At 37.8% G+C, this 21,742-nt stretch overlaps 1 protein-coding gene across 2 annotated transcripts; it reads left to right on the top strand.

Annotated features, from left to right (window-relative positions):
• Positions 1–2,512: 2,512 nt before the first annotated feature.
• On the top strand, positions 2,513–17,646 carry ECSCR (endothelial cell surface expressed chemotaxis and apoptosis regulator). Of its 2 annotated transcripts, none has more exons than XM_074291508.1 (10): positions 2,513–2,648; positions 8,342–8,389; positions 9,661–9,720; positions 10,193–10,333; positions 10,736–10,792; positions 13,722–13,832; positions 15,320–15,418; positions 16,356–16,392; positions 16,979–17,075; positions 17,288–17,646. In XM_074291508.1, the coding sequence occupies exons 1-10, from the start codon at positions 2,591–2,593 to the stop codon at positions 17,294–17,296; spliced, it is 717 nt and encodes a 238-aa protein (XP_074147609.1). In that variant the 5' UTR covers positions 2,513–2,590; the 3' UTR covers positions 17,297–17,646. The 2 variants fall into 2 exon arrangements, with proteins under 2 accessions (XP_074147609.1, XP_074147608.1); XM_074291507.1 differs by having other exon boundaries at positions 2,514–2,648; positions 10,730–10,792.
• The last annotated feature ends 4,096 nt before the right edge of the window (positions 17,647–21,742 follow it).

Here is a 21,742-nt window from a genome sequence, read left to right as displayed (position 1 = left end):
CCCCATACCTTCCCTCTCCCCAAGATAGCAAGCAATCTGATGTAGATTATACATGTATAATTATATTAGACATATTTCCACAATGTTGTCATATATATATATGTTTTCATTCACACTTCTTCAATTCATGCAAATCTTTTGGGTTTTTCTATGTAATCTACTTCCAAAAAACTTGAGGTGTTTATTGCTATATATGCATATGCATATATACATATATATATATATATACACATATATATATGTGATTCTAGACTGGTAGATAGCATGTTGAGCTCAATGTGAAACTGAAAACCTGTGTTAAGAGACTTAGACAGAATGTCTAAAATTCTTCAGGATACACAGTTGGACTGGGGACACTCTACAGAAATGACAAATATGGGAAACTCGTTCCATCATATACCTATTTACTTGAACTAGAATACCAGAATGTACTTCCAATGTAATTCTTTTTCTTCTGATTTGAGTTAAAATCTTCTATTCCCAGCTAAAGAACTCATTCACTCTTATATATTCTTTTAATTTGTATCCTTTCTATTTCTGTTTGATGTTTGTTTGAATAAATAGGCTTACTTTTGTATAACTAGTATAATATGGAAAGAAGCCAACCTTGTAAGTATAAACTAAGGGATAACTTCCTTTTAAGAGTGGCCAGGGAAGCTGCTTTCTTTCTGAACTTAGACTCGTAACCCTAGGCCAGAGATATGTAGAGGAAATTATTCTAGTCTAGTACTTCTCTCAGACTGGAGGAAAGAGTGCCCATTCTTAGTATTGTTTCAGGAGCCTACCTAGTCCACCCCCTAAGCTAGGGCGGTGTAGCCCATTTCTCTCCTCTTCTCTACAGGGATGAACCAAGTCTCAGATCATATCTATCTATGTCACCCATGACCAAATTGCTTTCCAGAATGGCTAAAACAATTCACAGCTACACCTACAGTGTAGCTCTTTTTCTGCAACCCCTCCAATAGTTATCATTTTCTGGTTTTTGTTTTTCATCTTTACTAATCTGATAGAATTTCAGAACTGTTTTAATTTAAATTTTCTTTATTATTATTAGTCATTTGGAGCATTTTTTCATATGGTTATTGAAAGTTGGACTTCATTCTTTGACAACTGCTTGTTTATAAGTTCATAACTTAACTATCAGGAATGGTGGTTGTTTTTAGGCATTTGAATCAATTCCCATTATGTCTTAGATAACAGACTTTTATCAGAAAACCTTGATTTTTTTTAAAGAGACATATTTCCATAGTTGTGTCATATTGTGTAAGAAAAATAAAACCAAAAGGAAAAAAGCCATGAGAAAGAAAAAAGCAAACAAAAAAGGGAAAATACTATTCTTTGATCCACATTCGGTCTCCATAATTCTCTCTCTGGATACAGATGGTTCCTTCCATCACAAGTCTATTGGAATTACCTTGAATCACCTCATTGTTGAAAAAATCCAGAGTTGATCATCACATAATCTTGTTACTGTGTATAATATTTTCTTGATTCTGTTTACTTTACTTAGCATCAGTTCATATTTTCCAGGCTTTTCTGAAATCAGCCTGCTGCTCATTTCTTATAAAACAATGATAGTCCATTTCATTCATATATCATAACTTATTCAGCTATTCTCCATCTGAATGGTATACATTCAATTTCCAATTTTTTGTCACTACAAAAAAGGATGCTACAAACACTTTTGGACATGTGGGTCCTTTTCCTTTCTTTCTGTTTTTCTTTTTACATATCTTTGGGACATAGACATAGGTAGAGAACCCAATATAGATACTGCAGGATCAAAGGGCATGCACAGTCTGATAGCCCTTTGGGCATAGTTCTCTCCAGAATGGTTGGATCATTTCACAACTCCACCAACAATATATTGTGTCCCAATTTTCCTGCATCCCTTCCAATATTTATCACCATCTTCTCCTGCCATTTTAGCCAATCTGAGAAGTGTGAAGTGGTACCTCAGAGCTGTCTTAATTGATAGAATAGATTTTTTAAATGCTTCTTCTTATTTATGCTGCAATTTCTAAGAGAAGAGAAAAGGGGTTGGAGAAAAAGTGGAGCAGAAATGTGGAGCTTTGGATGGAGTTTGTGAATTTGTGAGAGAACAGAGTTCCAGAATAAGACCTACATTTAAAAAGCCATAGGAAATCTTGGGGATAGATTCCAAGAAGAATTTCCCAATTGGAGTGGAAATCTAAGGCAAAATGGTATAGAATTTGGAACACAAGAAAAAGTAAAGTGGGCAATTGGGTCACCTATCTTCATGAAAATTTCTTCCCCATCTCTAGGGGCTAAGTTTTTGGCCAAAAGGTTGGTCACCTTCCCTAGAGGAAAATTCTTCCTTCTAATCCTAGTCTTTGCATCCTTCTAACTCCAGGCTGGACTAGCACAACTTAATGGAACCCACCCCCTTCCATTCCCCCCCCCATCCCCACCCCCCTTGGATCCAATCTGTTTCCTTCTATTCTTTAACAGGAAGCTCCCAGAGAGCCAGCTACCCCCAATCCCAGCCCCACCCCAGCACTCCCTCTCTCCTCCTCATTATGGACAGAGCTTCCCCTAAGCTGAACGACCGCCGGCAGGAACAGTGGATATGAACACAATCAGAGCCCAGCTATGTTTGGGGATCATAAGTTACATTTTGTTCCAAGGTAAGAAATGCTTTTTTTTCTTCCTCTCAGCACTGATAATCCCAGAGTTCTAGGAGATTGGTCTAGAGAATCATACTGGTTTCTCTCATCCAAAAATGAAAAATCTTATTTTTTTTTCTCCAAAGGAAAAGTCCAGCAATCAGATCATTATTGGGTGATAACTGTGTTCACATAGAGCACATTTCCATGGTTATATGCAGAAGGGGAAACCCTATCCTGCTGCTGTTACCCAGGAGACAGAAAGCTGGAAAAACCTGAGCTCCTGGTCTTCAAGCTTTCAAATGGGAAAGGTTGTTTTGCCCTTCCCAAAGACATGACATCGTTAATGTGCAACACTTTCTAGAGTTTGTTCCAAAACCAAATAGCTCCATTCCTGGGATGGGTCGAAAAGAAGGGAGAGAGGTGTTTCCCTTTCCGTTTCGCTTTCCCACAAATCATAATTTTAAATTGATCACTGAGGAGACATAGGAAGCTGGGGTGAACCTTGGTAATAATGGTCCTGGGGAAGACACACCCTGGTATTTAACATCTGGACATCCCAGAATCAGGTGCCTGGGAAGGACGTAGGATGCTTGGTCTGGAGAGGAAGCTATCCCCTTCCTTAGTGCTAGATACAAAGTCTAGTATTAGTCTATTTGACACTAAACCCTTTTTATCTCCAAAAGTTCAGGATACCAAATTTTTTTAGATTTGAAAACTAACCAAATTTGATTTTGGGTGTCATGCTTTCAGGGAGACACTGATCCTGAATCATCTCTAGGAAGGACTAGGATTAGAAGGAAGAACTTTCCTCTAGGGAAGGTGATCAACCTTTTGAATCAGTCCACTAAAGGAAACCATGAAACAAAGCCATAAAATCAGATTTCCTGGAGTTCTCAAAAGAAGTGAATTTTTTTTTCTTACTCTGGCTGGAAGAGCTGATATCTCTATGGAGGCAAAAGAATGAATATGATCACCCCTAGAAAGTTCCTGTTTTATGATAAAAAACAGTTATATCGCAGAGATAAAAATAAAACCTTTAACTCTCCCCCTGCTTCTTGTGAACAGCTAGTTAGGGCATTAGTAGCTTCCTAATTAGGGTGCCATTGCTGGGAATTGAGAAAGGTCCTGGAGACTGTGACTCACGAATCCAGGAACTTCCCTTTAGTCCTTCTTCCACCCCATTACACATCAAGTAGAGGGTCTGGGGAGTCAGTGATTTGGGAAGCACTCAAGAAAGGGCAGTTATTCTGGAAAACCTCTGTTCCGGATATTCCTGGGAGAACCTACTCTGTTTGCATATTCCACTACCAAATATTATGTTTAGTGGCTCAGTCTCCAGTGGAAGGCCCCCTCTGAAGACTGGAAATGCCCTTCTCTACAAACCCTGATGACTGGGGGGACAATGGGAGAGTCACAGTGATCTCCACAATATGATGTAGGGGCATGAGCTATGCCTTTTTCACCAAGCATTTCTGGGTTTGGGTGGGGATATCCAGGGTTTCCAAAACCTGGGTTAAAAGCATTTGGGAGGCTTTAGGAAGGAGACCAGTTAAAGAAGGAAGTTGGAGATGACAGAAGGCATTAGGCAATCTGCTACATTGGCTAGGTCTTATTGCTCTGTCCTTGGACTTATGCTGGGGATACAGATGGGGGCAAGCAGGAGTCCTACTTGGGACACGTATATGACTAGTATATAATTTTTAAAGATTTGTGTAATTAAATTACACATCATCTTCTACATGAAGTTTTTCATGGTCTCACCATTACTAATATCCTTCTTCTCTATCTCACATTTTACTACCTTGTGTTTGTATTGATTATGTTTAGGCTATAATTACATACATATACATATAATTACATACATATACATATGTATGTATATATACATACATATACATATAATTACATACATATACATATAATTACATACATATACATATGTGTATATATATATATGCATATACATATAATTACATACATATACATATGTGTATATATATATGTATATATATATAGTCTTCCATGTTAGAATGTAAGGTTTTTGAGAGCAGGGATTGTTTGAGTCTTTGCAATTTTATCTCTAGTTCTCAGAATGGTTTCTGGAATATAACAGAAACTTAATGAATGCTTGTTCTTGGTCAGTAAAATGGAAATGTTGGATTAGATGAATTCTAGTCTCTTCCAACTTTGAATTTATTGTAATTTTTGAAAGCAAGGGATCTTAACTTTTTTACATCATGAACTCCTTTAGCAGTCTGATGGAGCACATATTGACCACTTCTCAGGATAATTTTTTCAATTATATTTACTTTTCCAAATGCACTTTTGTAAAACTTTGTGTTCTAGCTTTTTCTACCTCCCTGCTTTACCTGACCCCTCCCTGAGATAGCAAGCAATCTGATATAGATTAAATATGTACAATCCTTTTAAACATTTGCCATATTCATCATGCTATTCAAGAAAAATCAGACCAAAAGGGGGGAAAAACATAAGAAACAAAGAAAAAGTTGAAAATACTGTGTTTTGATCTACATTCTATCTCCATAGTTCTCTCTCTACTTGCAATTGGCATTTTTCATCCCAATTCTATTGGAATTGTCTTGAATCACTTCATTGTTGAGAAGAACCAAGTGCATCACAGTTAATCATCACATAATCTTGTTGTTACTGTGTACCTGTTCCCCTGGTTCTGCTCACTTCACTAAAAATTACTTCAAGTAGGCCTTTCCAGGCTTTTCTGAAACCAACCTGCTTATCATTTCTTATAGAATAATTATATCCCATATTCATATACTATAGCTTTCAAAATAATATTTAAAATTCATAATTTAAGGAAATGCCAAATTTTAGTGAAAATGAAAATACAATTTCCCCATCCGAGTTCAGAAATCTGTTGAAACTTATCCAAAGACCCCTAGTTAAGAATCTCTGTTTTAAAGGACACATATGGTAGATACTAGGAATATAGCAATGCAAGTGTAACTTGTTCTCAAGGAATTATAGTCCAATGAAGAGAAGGATAAGATTTGTACACAAATAACAATAAGTCAAATTTGTTGAGTACAAAGGAGAAACCCAGAAAAAGTACTATGAGAAATTTCATAGTTACTTCCTTTTAGGACGCATCAAGGGAAACAATAGAGGAGGTGACACTGGAGTTGGATATTGAAGAAAGGGGAGGGATTTCAAAAGATGGAGATGAGTATATGGAAGGTCAATTCCAGACATTGAAGGCAACATGTACAAAGGAACAGAACAAGATAAGAATTTATTCTAATTATAGAGTTCATAAAAGTAGCAATAGGGTTGGAAAAGTAGGTGGGGGCCAATTTGGAGAGAATCTTCAATGTGCTTCATTCCTGATATGGCTTTCAATGATTATGTGTTGAATCAGTGTTTAAGTGATTGATTGTAGAGTCATAGAATGAAGGAACTCCTTGGGATGTCAGGATCCTTCTAACGTCATCCCATTTCCGCTTATGCCTCCTGATAGAAAGATTCCTTCCCTGTCCTTTAGCAAATCCCCTCCAGGGAAGGAGCTACAGTTGTGGCAATGAGGGATGGTGACCTGGGAAACCTCAGCCTTATTGTTTTGGATGAGCCTGGGTTGGGAACAATGCAGCAAGCCAACTGGAAGCCCAATGGAAGATGGCCACAGTTTAAAGAAAATAAACTCACTAAGCAAGTTGCATGCTGGCACTCAGTCCCAGATCCTTCTCCCTGATCTCGCCCACTCAGGGCTGGGCAGCTGTTCCCCAACCGTGGGCCCCTCAGGAACTTCCTTCAATTCTGAGTGGCCCACGGAGCAGGAATCCTAGGACAGAGAACAGCCATCAGCTCCAGTCTGAGTTGTAGGAAGGGAACCCCAACTGGGTGGTTCCACTTCCCCAGGTTGTTTTCCTTACAACTCATTCACATGTTTCAAGGATGATTTCATTGTGTAAAATGAGGAAATATTCTCTTTGTGCAGAGGCAAACACAACCCACTATGTCTGCATGTATAGACATACACATATACACATACAAAAGTAACTCATGAAATTCTGTTTCTCAGGGATCTGGGTGATCCACACCCTCTCCATGTTGGGTGGGCAGCTATTTTCACATTTTTTTTACCCTTCCTAGGGCTTCTCTTCCCTGTAGAAGAAGAGAGAATCTTCCACATGAGGAATAAAAATCACTGTCTGATTAGATAGGGAAGAAATAAGAATTTACTAAGTATCTTTTATGTGCTAGGCACTGTGCTAAGCGCTTTACATATATTACCTCATTTGTAATGTTTGATAATTCGGTAGGTCGGATTGCTCAAAGGTTTTTTTTATTAAATCAACTGACCAACTGAAAACAGCCCACAAAATCACCCAAACACTTTTGTTCTGAATATATTTTTAATACATAAGTCAAAAGGAAAATTTATAACATGGGAGGAATGGAGTGGAGTAGACGAATAGCCTTGGGAGAGAGAGGGAAGGAGAGAGGAGAGAGAGCTGGTGTCAGGATGCATGTTGGGGTCCAGACTTTCCTAAGCATCAAAACTGGGATGTTTTGTGGTTGTTAAAGAATGGGAAGGACTTACAAGGGATAGTCACTTAAGGGTCACCTAAAAGTCACTTAGATTAAGTTAGCTTCGACAGTTCAATAACATTTCCCTGAGCACATAAAAGTGAAATGTCTTCTGCTTACTAAGAAAAAGTAAACCAAAGCCATAGTTACAAAGTCACAGGAGAGAAGATGGAGTGTATGTTTATTCCCCGGCTTCAAGAACAGTTTTCTTTTTTCTTTTTTTTTTAAGGATTATATTTTATATTAGACATCTTTTCTTTTCTTTTCTTTTAATAATATTATCCCTTGTATTCATTTTTCCAAATTATCCCCTCCCTCCTTCCCCTCCCTCCCCCCCCCATGACAGGTAATCCCATACATTTTACATGTGTTACAATATAACCTAGATACAATATACCACTTTCTTGTTGCACATTAAGTATCAGATTCCGAAGGTATAAGTAACCTGGGTAGATAGATAGACAGTAGTGGTAACAATTTACATTCACTTCCCAGTGTTCCTTCTCTGGGTTGTTTCTGTCCATCATTGATCAACTGGAAGTGAGTTGGATCTTCTTTATGTTGAAGATTTCCACTTCTATCAGAATACATCCTCATACAGTATCATTGTTGAAGTGTATAATGATCTTCTGGTTCTGCTCATTTCACTCAGCAACAGTTGATGTAAGTCTCTCCAAGCCTCTCTGTATAAGAACAGTTTTCAAAATGTAAGAACTTATGGTAAGCTGGTTTCTATATTCTAGAAATCTTGAATTTACTACATAGGTAACATCTGGGAATAGGCTCTTAAGTGACTGAGGTCTGAAAGGGCTCTGAGTCCTCTAAATGTAGGCTGTTCTAGACATATCATTGATCCTTGTACCATTTTTCTATGGGGTTGATTAAGGGTGATTCTCTCCATGCTACATTTAGGGACATTGAAGCCCAGAGAAAGGGTGAAGAATTAACTATGATTCCAAAATGAAATACTTCTCAGAGCCAGGATTCAAATTCTCATCTCCCAATTCCACATGATGAGTTCTGTCTACTTTTTTACCTTCTAGTCAGGGTGTTTAGGAGGCCAGATGGATTGGGTTCCCTTTGGTGGATCCCAACAGGCATGGCACTCCAGGTTATACCAGTTTATCATCCTTTGCTTACTCTTATAGGTGGCTCCTCCCAAAGCCCACGAGTCCAGAGCCCTGGATTTCAACAGGGTAAGGCAAAAATACTTGGGGAATTTAGGGGTACTGGCAGGGAGCTCATGTGAATTATTATAAAGTCTCCAGGGTTGGAGGTGATGTGAATGGACACAAGCCATAACTAGGATTTTTTTCACACTTGGCCAATTCAAGTTAGCTTAGGAGGGTACTAAGGGAAAAAAGGGAAAGCACTAAGGGCAGAGGGAGTCATTCTCAATATTAATGAAATATATCCACTGATGTCTTACCTCATTTTGGTATAAAGATGCATCTGGGTTCTCAAAGACTTTGCTAACAGAGGGCAGTTTTTGGCAGCTCCTACCAAGCTGGCCCAGTAAAAGATAAATACCATAATAATAGCTAGTGTGTATGTGTGTATATATACATATTCATATATAGTATAATATAATGTATGTATGTAACATATAATAAAACCACTAATATATGTGTGCTTTATATATATATGTATGCATACATATATATATATCACTCACACACACATATAAATATATTGACTGAGTAGGTGACAGAGATATATTTCTCTCACACACATATAAATAAATATATGTCTTATCACCTGGTCAATAACTATTTATTAAACACCTGTGCCAAGCACTGTGCTAAGCACTTCACAAATTTTATTTCATTGATCATCATTTAGATGACTGCTCCCCTCCCTCAGCTAAATTCAAAAATGGGAGCAGCCAAGCTGATGATAGGGCAATTAATTTTTCAGCCAAAACAACTCTGAAGTTTATCTCCTAAAAGGGTTTTGATCTACAGAGGTAAGGAATTACACACATTGATGAACTAAGAGATCCCTGAAATTTAAAATAATAATAAATATTATAATAATTTAGCTAGAACTTGGAGATTTATAAATGACTTTACATACCGTTATCTCTTTTGATCCTTACAACAAACCTTTAAGGTAGCTTATATTGTTATCCCCATTTTAAGAGGAAGCTAAAAGAAGTTAAGTAAGAAGAAGCCCAGAGAGACATAATAACAGTGATGTCAGCTTTTGATTATCTGTTTCATGAATATTCAGTGCCATAGCAAGTATTGAGACATGTTCCTCAGGCACCAGTTGAATTTGCTGACAAAAAAATGAAGAAGAGGATTTATAGCAACACTATAGCCAGAGCAGGACCTTGGGTTCCACTTTCTTCAAGGATTTCAAGTAACAAGCTACCAAGGGTTCCAAAACCCAAGTTAGAAGGATTGCCCCAGGACAACCATATTCCTCCTGTTCCTTAAAACTAATTTTATCTATATCATTCCAGGTAATAAGCCTTCCACCTTTACAACTCACTCGGCATCTCATTCCACCACAGGCATTCCAGGTAAAGATGAGATCTAGTGAGGAGCTTAGGCCTGAGCCTTAGCCAGAGTTTTTCCTTGATAGCCAAAGAAATTGAATGATAGCATGAGGAGAAGATGGGGGGTCACAGGAGGGAAATAAATATTGAGGGAAGGGGGGAATTAGGAAGTGGAAGTAAGATATCCTGTGAGATGGAATCAGTGTGCAGTCAGGGATATAGACTAGCACTAAGGATGGCAGACTAAATGTTTGAAGGTTTTAGGATATAGTCCTAATATGGTCCTAATGGGCCCAGGAATATTTCATCCTTTGAAAATTTCCTGAGGTGTTCCAAAGATGAAACACAATTGGTAAAGCAATAGTCAAAGAGAAACATTCCCACTACTAACCCCTACCTGAAGAGTTAGAGGATTCTGGGCAGTATCTTTGGTCATTTCTGGGATATCTACCTGTGGTTCTCAGATGCTCCCAAAATGCTGCCTTGATATTCACAGTATCTTTAAGGATGTCCACACTGGTAACCACAATGAAGAGTGAATCATCAAATCCAAGAACATCCATCTTGAATAGTTTCCAGTCTTCTCCCTTTGGTCCTACAATGAAGACTCAGACACAAGAAGCCACCCCAGGGCGAGGTAATCACAGGCTCAAACTCGGGGTTTATTAGTACTGAATGATTCAGACTTAGGGTAGCGATCCAAGCCTCTGCCCTGACTTCGGGGCAACATTGTCCTAGAATTTAAGAAACTGAAAGTGGTTCTGAGGTGGATAAGAGGAATTGCCAAAGTGGGGAGAACCAAATGCTGTTCATATTGAAAGGAAAGGAGCAGGGACTTGAGACGTTTGTAAGAGACAGAGGGGAAGAGAACTAGGGCTGGGGGAAATTGAATAATAGAAAAATAAGAAAAATTGGGGAAGATTCAGTCTCAATTCTAGAGAGTATTCTAGAATATGAATGGTGCATCGAACTTGTTCTGTGCTTCTCATATTGGCTATACCTTATCTCTTAACTGGTCTCCTTCTCCTCCAAGCTGTAGGTACAAGTGCCCTGAGTCATAAAACCAGGGAAAGATCCCCGATCCCCACTTCTTCAGGTGAGTCCTTAAACTCCTGATAATGAGATATTCATCATGAGACCATTAATAGATAGGGAAATTCCCTTTGGGCCCTCTTTCTTTCTATCATATTCCTAGATGGAGAAGGAATCAAGAACAAAAGAAACTGGAGAGGAAAGAGAAAGAACTGAGATAAATTTTTGTTGACTGAATTCAATTATGCCACTGGCCCAAAGGTGACCATTAGATCTGACATTTACACCTATTAAATACTCAAGAAGACATGTAAGTTCACTAATATAGATATATCCTTCAGTGACACAGTTTTAGCCCTTCTATAACTTTGGAGAGCATCTTTGAGAATTTTTCATTTAAAAATTTTGTCATTTTGTGGCCAACTTGGTGAAGGGATCTCTCCTAATTTAACTAGGTTGATACTTTCCCAGGCTATCCCTGGGCTCACACTTCATTCTCATTATCCACAATAGTCATTAAGTTCCTTTAAGTACCAGACACAGTCCTAAGCACTGGGGATACAAAGTAAGGCAAAAATCTGGTCCCTACCTCAAGAAGCTTACAGTGTAAGCCCCTCCAATGTGTTAGTCTGTCTTCCTCAGCAGGAACCCACTAATTACCTTGTGTTACAATGGATTTATGGAATAACAGTTAAAGGAGGTAAAGATATATAGAGTAAAGAAGTGAGCAAATCTGGAACTTGCATTATCTCAATTGGATAATTATCTCAATTTGCCACTTAGTGTTACATGCTTAATGAGAGGATGATCAACCAATAATAAATAATTGGTATCTCATTAAGTCATTTTCTGGCACATCTGACTTTTTGTGACCCAATTTGGGGGTTTTCTTGGCAGAGATATTGGACTGGCTTGCCAATTCCTTTTCTAGTTCATTTTACAGATGAGGAAACTGAGGCAAAGTGACTTGCACAAATCACACAGCTAGTGTATGTCTGAGGCCAGATTTGAACTCAGAAAGATGGGTCTTTCTGACCCAGCACACTATCCACTGTGCTATCTAGCTACCCCTGTATACCATGCAGATCATAGAATTTAGAGCTTAGAGGGACCTTTCAACCTAAGGGCTCTTAACTCTTCATGTGTCATGGATTCCTTTGGTATCTTAGGGAAATCTTTGGAGTCTTCTCAGACAGTTTTTAAATTCATAAAATACATATGACAACAGAGGAAACCAATTACATTGAAATTCAGTTATTGAAATTTTTAAAAATTAAGTTCATGGACCCCAAGTTAAAACATCTTGATCTATCTAATCTCACCCTTCTAGTGTCCTCACCACCATCTTACAGATGAAGAAATTATAAAGTCTAGAGATCTAGTACTGTCTGCTCAGTATCACATGGACTGCAAGTTTCCAAGAGGGGATTAAAACTTAAGTCTTGTGATTCCAAAGCTAATGCTTCTTTTACAACACCATGCTGCCTTATGGCATTGTGGAAGATGAAAAAGAAGCTCACATGCACAAGACAATCTACTCATGATTCTTAGAAACATTCTTGTCTGTGTTAGTTCTGTGTTCCCAAGCTAGCCTGCTGTTGAATTCTCAATTATAGCTCAAGGGCCAAGAGTTCTATTGATAGTAATCTTCCCATGGAACAATGAATTCTAAAAGTGCAGCTTTATGTCAGTTCTTTGTTCCCAGGCTAACCCACCATTAAATTCCCAGTATAGATTAAGGACCAAGAATTATATAGAACCTAACCACCACATTTAACAATGTTTCTAAAGGAAAATGAATTCTGAGTTCTAAACTAAGAGAATAAGAACATGCAGGCAGATAAGGTGCTTCCTTCACCTTTCCCAGCTAAGGAACAGTGGAGATAAGGGCTGTACCAAGTTTAAAACTAAGGGTCTAACAGGCCATGGCTTACAGGCTACAACATTCCCTAATGAGGTCATCCAGATTAAAATGTAATTGAGAAATATTTAACAAAATAATAAAAAATATAATGGAACATAGATCATTAAAATAGGTGGTTTTTTTAAGTCAATATGTACCCACCCATAGGGATGCTTACATGCCTCCTGTTTCTATTAGAGTTTGACACCATCACTCATAAAGTTTGGCTGTAACTTCCCAAAGTACAATATCTAGAAATCATGAATTTGTGAGGAAGAAGGAGTTAGAAGGCAATGAATCAAGAAGCTATTCCATCATGTTAGGGAAGGCCTAAAGACATCTTATTCTTCTCTCCACCATTAAAAAAAAAATAACTTTGTATGATAAATTTATACCTGTTGATAAATGATCCCACTTTCTTTTTTCTTTCCCTCCTCAACCCTTAAGATAAGGCATCAAGGAATAGTATTTACAGAGTTTATCTCAGAGCCAGGAAAACCAGGGTTCAGGTCCCACCTTTGCTGCATATACAGCTATTCAGCTCAAGGCAAGTCCCTTGACCTTACATTACTCTTGGTCAGTTGAGTCAAACTCAAAAATAGAAAAAGGAGCACTAAACTCAATCCCTGAAGGTCCATATAGAAAACCACATATTAAATTATTTACTTTCTATTGAATTTTTATTTATTAAATATTTCTTAATTACATTTTAACCTGGTCAGCTACATTCAGAAGTAAATCTCTGTCATTATGGCACTCAGATTCCATCTTTGGGCCCTGTAAAAGAGGAGGGAGAGAGAAGAAAATGTTAGGCTTCCTTATTGCTGAGCACATGCTGCAAGAAATGTGAACTCAATACAAAACAGGTTCTGTAAAATCACCAGTCATGATTCCCATGTCATATTATCATAGGGGATCTGATCATCATTCAAACCAGGTGTTTGTCTGAGTATACTCAGGAGTAGAATAGGGAAGGGAATGGGAGATAGTTTGTTGGGTTGTGAGTTCCTTTGGTCCCTTCTTAAAATTCCTCAGGCAGGAAGGAACATGTCGGACTCCTCCTCTGACTGCCTTTCTCACTCTCTCCTAGTTGCAACCTCAGACATTATCCCCAAGTCAACCACAATGGACTTAAGAACAACTGAAAAACCTGTCTTCCCCACCCCAACATCTGAGACTGTGCTTACTGTGGCAGCATTTGGTAAGCAAAAGGAAGAAGGGGAAAAAAGTAGAGAAGGAAGATCCTAAGACTGGGATGATCTTAATCTTGAGCTCTGGGTTCAAATGACATTCTTAGTGGAATTTGTAGTCAAAGAATTTGATTTTGCATATTGACTCTGCTACTTACTTCCTGTATGACATTGGGAAAAACTACTGTACTACTTAGGGCCTCAAGTTTCTAAACAGTTAAATAAGGTGTATGGCAGTGGTCCTCAAACTTTTTAAATAAGGGGTCAGTTCACTGTCCCTCAGAGTGTTGGAAGGCCGGACTATAGTAAAAACAAAAGCTCACACTCTGTCTCCCCCCCCCTCAAGCCCATTTGCCATAACCCTCAGCAGGCGTAGTTTGATAATCCCTGTATGGTATAACCCCAGAGGCCTGACCGTGTTTCTCATCTCTTGAGAGATATAGGTGATAGACTTGAAGTGTAGAATAAGACATATTTTCAGACTTGGCTAAAATATGGGTCTTATTCATACTCACTGGTTACAATGGAGAATTATGTCTTTTTCAGTGGGGAAGGTGAGGAAGATGAAGGGTGGTGATATAGATACAAAAAAGAAAGAAAGAAAAGAAGACGAAAAAGAACATCAATGAAGCTTTTAAAAAAATTCATAGAGGAAAACACAAAGAGTTCAGAAAGGAAACAATCAAGACAGGTTTTGGAACTAATTTGCAGAATTTTATATGTTCTTAAAACACAAAAACAATCAATCAGGCTATTTATAATAAGCAAAGAAATTTTCAGATTTCTTGATATTTTTCAAGTTCAGAATAACAAATAGTTTATGAAATAAAAAATTTAATGTAAATTTTAAAATAAAATTTTATTAAATTTAAAGAAAAGAAAAAAACAACATTTTTGGTCTCAAAAGAGCTAAGGATCTTACAGGAATTATGAAATGTCTTTTGTATAAAAATAAAATGTATCAAAAACATGTTTTGGTATTAACAAAAAAAGATTTAATGAGGTGATTGAACTAAGATGGCCTCTAAAGTTCTTCCAGCTCTAAATCTACAATAATATTACATGATATGAACCTTTCTTCACCTAGGGTTTTAGCTGAATTCATAGAAAAGCTTCTGTTTTTGTTTTTGATGGGGCTATTTTTGGAGAATGCCATGGGAGAAATCCTTGATCATACCCTGAATTTCACTTTACTGCTCTCAACTCTTATTCTCTCTCCCCTTTTCTATTTTTCTCCCTCTTCCTCTCCCTCCATGTTTCTCTTTCCTACTCTCTTCATATGTATATATGTGTCCATATATATATGTACCATATGTATATGTAAATAATTTTTTAAAATATAAGAATGGAGTGAGAAAAAGTCTGAGAGATTCTGGCTGGGGATCTGGAACTCCAGGGATTCACTGATCCAGATGGCTGACTATGTAGCACTTGGCAAAGAATGGGACTTGAAAGCTGTAAATTGTGCCTGATGGCTCTCTTTCTCTTTCCTCTTCAGGAGTTATCACCTTCATCATCATTTTGGTGGTCGTAGTAATTATCCTGGTCAGTGTGGTCAGCCTGAGGTTCAAGTGTCAGAAAAATAAAGAGTCAGAAGGTACAAGCTCTTGCAATTTCTTAGCTGCTCTCTCTGCTTGATATTCAGGACTTGAACTATTAGCATTGGCTTACTCATGCTTTAGAGTTAAGGGGAGGCTTAGAACAAAGGCTCTGCTGTGCTAAATCCCCATTTAACAAAAGAAGGCTGCATAGAGGTTTGGGGGAAATGATAATAAACTCCTTAAGTAGTTCAGAGCATTTTTCCATATGGCTATAAATTGTTTCAATTTCCTCATCAGAAAATTGCCTTTAACCCTTAATCAATTGGAGAAATGACTCTATTTCTAAATTTTATAAAATTCTTTATATATCTGAGATAGAAGACTTTTATCTAAGAAACTATCCATAAATTTTCCCCCCTCCTAATACTCTGCTTTCTTGCTGATTTTGGCTATATTTGGTTTATTTATATAAAACGTTTTTTCATTTAATGTAATCAAAATTACCTATGTTTTACCTCACTTTTTTCTCTATTTCTTGTGTATTCATAAATTGCTTGCCTCCATAAGTCTGATAAGTAATATATTCTATGTTCTTAAATTTATTTCAAATGAGAGCTAGAGATCTGAGCTTAGCAGGGCTTATGAGAGTGGTGGAACTTTAAAAAGGGGTTCTTAACTTGGGATCCATAAACTTGGAGTTTTTGTTTGTTTTAAAATATTTCGACAATTGTATTTCAATGTAACTAATTTCCTTGGTATTTTATTTTATGAAGTTAAAAGCATTATTCTGAGGAATACACAGCTTTCCCAGTTTGCTGAAGGGTTCTGGACACATGCAAAGTTTAATTACCCCTGATTTAAAGGGAAGCTTAAAATAAACAAAAAGAAAGCCGTGATGAAGTCATTAAATTGGCCTGATGGACCTGGGTTGGGCTTGATGCCCAGAAATGTTGTTCTTCCCCTTCCCAAACTGATACCTTTGTCTCCTCACAGACCCCCAGAAGCCAGACAGTTGTGGAATGTCTGAAAGGTATGAATATCGGGGGCACATCAAATTACCCCCACTTGGATTCACAGAAGAAATGTTTTTCCAGAAATTCTCAGGGAACTGTCTGAAAGGGAGGGGTAAGGGTGGGACTCATGGAAGGGAAGTGAGTGAAACCTGGGATTGACAACAGTGGGATACCACCAGGAAGGACTAGAGGAGGTAGGGTGGGTGGAGAGGAAATACTAGCTTTTCCTTAAACCCATAGGGCAAATCCCAGATTTGACCTGCACTAATTAACTAATTATGACTGGTCTTCCATACTAAACTTTCAGGTTATCAAGTAACTTTGGATCCTTTACATAAAGAACTCTTGGTATTGACCAAGCTTAGACTTTGTCCTAGGCAGGGAAGTCCCAGGGGAGGATGCATGTTCTCTAACTTTCCTGTCTCAAAGCTGAGCCATTGCAGCCTTTTCATGAATTGACACAGGGACTTGGATTCTGGACAAGAAACATTCCATCAGTCAAGGAGTCCAAGCTCCATAGTCCTAATGTTCCCTTCTCCCCTCTCTTTCCTACTGTCCCTGTCTCTTCATAATAGGGGCTTTTCTCCTTTTTTTCCCCTGCAGCTCCACAGCCATTAGGGAGAAGGACACCAGCATCACACTCATCTCCATGAAGAATATTAATTCAAATAATAACAAGGGCTGTTTTACAGAAGAGAAGGTTTGACTTTTTCTTTTTCCCCAAGTCATCCCAACCATCCATTGGTGCGACTGGACATTAAGGCCCCTCTTGTAGGTACAATAAGGCTCTTTCTAGTTCCTAAGCATTATGCAGGGAAGAGACATTTTGAAAAACAGGGGCATCATTTCTGATTAAGTTCCCACTTATTTCTAGTACAAACTCAACTTGACATGAGCATCATTTTTTTGCAGGTTCTATAAACTTGGCCTTGAATGACAAGGACCCAGGAAGCAGCAACTCTATGACTGTGATGGTGGATTGTTGGAGCGATATGGAAGGAAGCCAAGGCATGATATATTCCATGCAAATGATTGCATTCCAAATCTACACTTGAAGCTCAGGAGACACAAGCCTTGGTTTAGATTTGAGAGCATTGTCTCCCAATTTTGAACATAAACAATAATTCCAGAAATATAACCTACTCTTCCCATCTCCCTGGGATCATAGAGAAGAGACATCTATAGCACAGGGACAAATAGGTCTTGTGTTGGGACTGGGAGATATTTGAACTTTTCATTTTTAATATAATTAAAATTATTTTTGGTCTGCAGCATGATTTCTTTCAGTACCTGTGCTTTTAAACACAGCTGCTTTAGACTAGAATGTGAGATCAGAGAATCCCAGATAGGTCAGGGCTGCCTTCCCAAAACAAGGCACACACCACTGGGCCAACATAAATTGAGGACACTTTGAGAGATCAACAAGTAGGGCTTATAGGGCTAATAGAACAGGCCCAGGCCCTTCTACATGTGTTTCAGTTTATTGTTTTACAAAACTGGAATGAGGCAACCGAATCTACCCCTTAATTTTAAAGGCAAAGTAGCATTAGTGGATTAATTATAATAAGACTTATTATGTCTATCAATAATAATCTAAACAAAAAATAATATCATTGCCCTTTAGAAAGGAGGCCAATGAAAGAAGTTAACTAGAGCAAAGTATTATGTTAATTATGAGAGCTTTAATTGGATCTATAGTGGATAATTTTAAAAAGCTGTTGCATACTTCCTATTGTGCTCTAGGGTAGGGTATGTCTCACAGGTTTCCGTTGGAAAAAGATCAAGAAAGGTTTGCACATCATAGGGAGGAAAAAATAATAACATTAAGGCTGCATAGACTGACAACACATTTACTTTATGGGGTAGCTTCAGATCAGTGAGGTTCCTGTTGTTAACAAATATTTTCTCTTGGATCCAACTACTGAGGAGTCATGGAAATTCTAAGAACATGAAGTACTGGACTGGAATTGAAAACTGTTTTACTCCAGGGATCTTACCTAGGCCTTTGAAGAATCTCTGGCATAGTTCTCTGTATATGTACATATATATATTTGCATATATTAAATATATTTATGTTACATATGCATATACATATAAATGCACATATATGTATATGAATATATACAATATATATGTGAATATGTGTGTATATGCATAAAACTATGCCAGTGATTCCTTATATACATGTATACATTCCATATATATATATATATATACATACATACACACTAAGCTTATTTAATATTTATGGCACATACTATAAGGTGAGTAGCATTCAGAGCATGTATTCAAGGACTCCACAATATAATCCCAACTTTCTTTTCTATACTTATCTCCCATGTATGTAACTTTTTAAAACAAGATTGGCTCACTTTTTGGTTCTTCTGAATGTACCACATAATTTTCCTCCTTTTTACCTTTCTTTGTATTGTTCCCTCCACATGGAATCATATTCTCTTTTCTTAATCATCATCTGTCAAAAATTCTACCTATCCTTCAAGGTTTATTTCAGATGCCATTTCACTTCCAACATGAACCCTTCCTGATTCAAACAAGTAGGTGCGATTCCACAGTACTTCGTCCTCCTCTCATTCCTCATCATATTCTGTATATATTGTCATATAGTGATTTGCATACTTTTCTTATCCTCCTAGTAGGTGGCAAGCACCCTGAGAGTGAAGTCAGTGTTATTTTTATTTTTATATCCCCATCAGTGCCTGACACATGGCTGATGTTCAAGAAATATTTATTGAATTGAAGGTAGACAATGAGTCCTGTTAAAATTGTATCTTTTTCTAGTCTCTTGACTGCTTTTTCCCCACCCTGATTTCTAATCAGTACAGTAAGTTTATAAGTAGCAGTATAAAATGGCAATAGCAAAAAGTAAGATTTCAAAAGGGAACCTAGAAATCATGCAGAAATCATCCCAAAGATCAGAGGAGTATAATTTGCAAACTATCATATATTTACCAAAAATCACATCCTGATGATATGTACTGAATCACGGGAAGCCATCTAGTCTTTGTTGGCAGGGCCTTTTGGTCCTACGACATATAAATTCCAGACAAATTTTAGACTTTTCACAATAAAGATCAACAGTTCATCAAATGGTGCTTGAAACAATATGAATGTGTTACCTTTAAAGTTTTATTGACAATTTTGAAATGATTTGGATATGTTAATGAACTAACCCTAAGATCTCACAAATAAGAGTTGGTCTGGTTTCTCAAAAAAAAAAAAAAAAAAAAACAAACAAACATAGAAATAAGACTTCAAATTCTTGCCCCCCAGGCAATCTTCCATCGCTATCAGGTCCATGCTGCCTAGTTTTCCACCATTAACCATGGGTACATGAGTGATGCTCTCTGCCTTTCCCCCTCCTCATCATCAACTGCCTGCTCTTCTTCACTATCCCACCCTTTGAACCCAAACCTTCTGCTTCTGTATCTCTTTCGTCACCTGTCTCTACTTTCTGTGCTTTCACAGCTCCACTTTCTACTGCCATTATAGTCTTTCCCAGCAAATACCCTAAGAACTGAGCATGCCCACATTTCATAACTTAATAAATTAATTATCAATTCTCTTATGCTCTAGGAACTTCTACTTTCAAACACCAAAGTTTTTTTTTTCCCCTATATTGAGACTTTACAAAGTAATGTGACTATCTTTCATGGAAAAGAAAGAGAAACAAAGGCAGACAAAAAGTCCATTTCCCTTTGCTTAAATTATGAATATAAGATGAACAATTGTCATAGAATCTTAATGCAAAAAGGGATGTTGGTGATCTGATGATGTGGCAAGGCTGTAGGACAAGTGATTTAATAACCCAGAGTCTGCTAACTTTTTAAAAATATTTTTATAATTGTGTTTCTATATGTTTGGTTTTATTTATAACCCAATGATTTTATTTTACTCCTTTAAAAAGCATTATTCTGAGGAGTCCATAGGTTTTGCCTAAGCGGGGTCCATAATACACAAAAAGGTTAAAGACTTCTGATTCAGAGGTCCCCGCTAGATTATGGTTACTAAAAGGCCCTGCTATCGTTTTACTATAAATTATCTGCATACTGTTAAGGTTTTTCCTCTAGTCTCTTTCTCTTTAAACTTTTTGAAATTCCTGGCATTGTGGATTTCACCCCTTTCCCCACCAACCAGAGAGTTTTTCTGACTGTTCTGTCTTAATTTTTCTCTACTTGTCTCCATAATATTTCTTCTATTTGTCCTTTCTCTCTACTTACATTGCCTACCTCCCTAGTTTAGTTACCCATTATCTCCTAGCCTGGACTATTTTCATAGTTGCCTAATTAAAGACCCCCTATTTCAAGAATTTTCTCTGTGAAAACTGACAAAATACTCTTCCAAGACACAAGTCACTCCCCTGCTCAACAGTTTGTAGTGACTCCCTATTGTCTCTATGATAAAAGACGCCCTCAGCCTTGGGTTTAAGACTCTCCTCCATGTAGTTCCAACCTACCCTTTTCAGATATTTCAACCATATTTAGCCATATTCTATTTTCCAGCCAAACTGAAGCTTGGATTCTTTACTGTTTTTTTTCTTGCCTCCATACATTAGCACAGACCCACTCCCTTGATCTCCCACCTCTGTGTCTGGAATCCGCTCCCTCAGTATCCCGGGTTCTTAGAATTCTTTGCTTCCCTCAAGCTTCTGTGAAGCTTCCCTGAGCTCCCTCTCCCCAGTTGCTTATAGTCTTCCCCAAGTTATCTGGCATTATATTTACTTGTATTATAGATAATATCCCTTGGTAGAACGGACACTTCCGGAGAGTGGGGAGACACTATTGGTTTTTGATGCTTATAGCCCCAACCTCTACCTCAACGCTTACTAGTAAGCGCTGAACAAACGGCGGCTGGTGTTAATTCCATTCCATTCTATTGGCTCATTTCTGCTTCTACTGCTAGAAACTACCGGGCTGATCTGGAAAGAGGCATTGTTGGTCGCAAGAGGAGAAAATACCTCTTGAAATGAAGGATATTTATGACTATTATTTATTGCAGCTCTTTTCCTTCAGCCGTCTTTCAATGTTCATGTCACAGACCTTTTGAGAGATGACACTGGCTGATAAAAAGTATCTGTTGGACGGAATCTAGAACAGACTATTTTATGCGGATTCTTGCTGAGATGCAACCTGTTAAGAGTTTAGTCCCATCTCTGACACAAGTTTGAGTGAGAGCCCATCCGGTTTCCCCGAAACCGTCTCTCTCCCTTGACGTCTAGACAACCGGCAGTCGACGTTTATAAGATAACTTCCTCTCAGCTCTCTCATTCAGCGATGTAATTTGTAGGTTCAGAGGTTCAGAACACGCACAGAGCGGCAGCTGCCCTGTTCACAATCTGCCTGGTGATTT

Source organism: Sminthopsis crassicaudata, chromosome 2 (genome assembly GCF_048593235.1).
Source record: "Sminthopsis crassicaudata isolate SCR6 chromosome 2, ASM4859323v1, whole genome shotgun sequence".
Classification (NCBI taxonomy): Eukaryota; Metazoa; Chordata; class Mammalia; order Dasyuromorphia; family Dasyuridae; genus Sminthopsis; species Sminthopsis crassicaudata.
The sequence above is the reverse complement of the archived record's forward strand: the minus strand, read 5'-3'. Positions and strand labels throughout refer to the sequence as shown.

Coding starts and splice junctions, on each gene's coding strand:
- ECSCR (XM_074291507.1), top strand. CDS start 2,591: ATGAACACAATCAGAGCCCAGCTATGTTTGGGGATCATAAGTTACATT. Junction 8,390..9,660: donor GAGCCCTGGATTTCAACAGG/GTAAGGCAAAAA, acceptor ATATCATTCCAG/GTAATAAGCCTTCCACCTTT. Junction 9,721..10,192: donor TTCCACCACAGGCATTCCAG/GTAAAGATGAGA, acceptor TGATATTCACAG/TATCTTTAAGGATGTCCACA.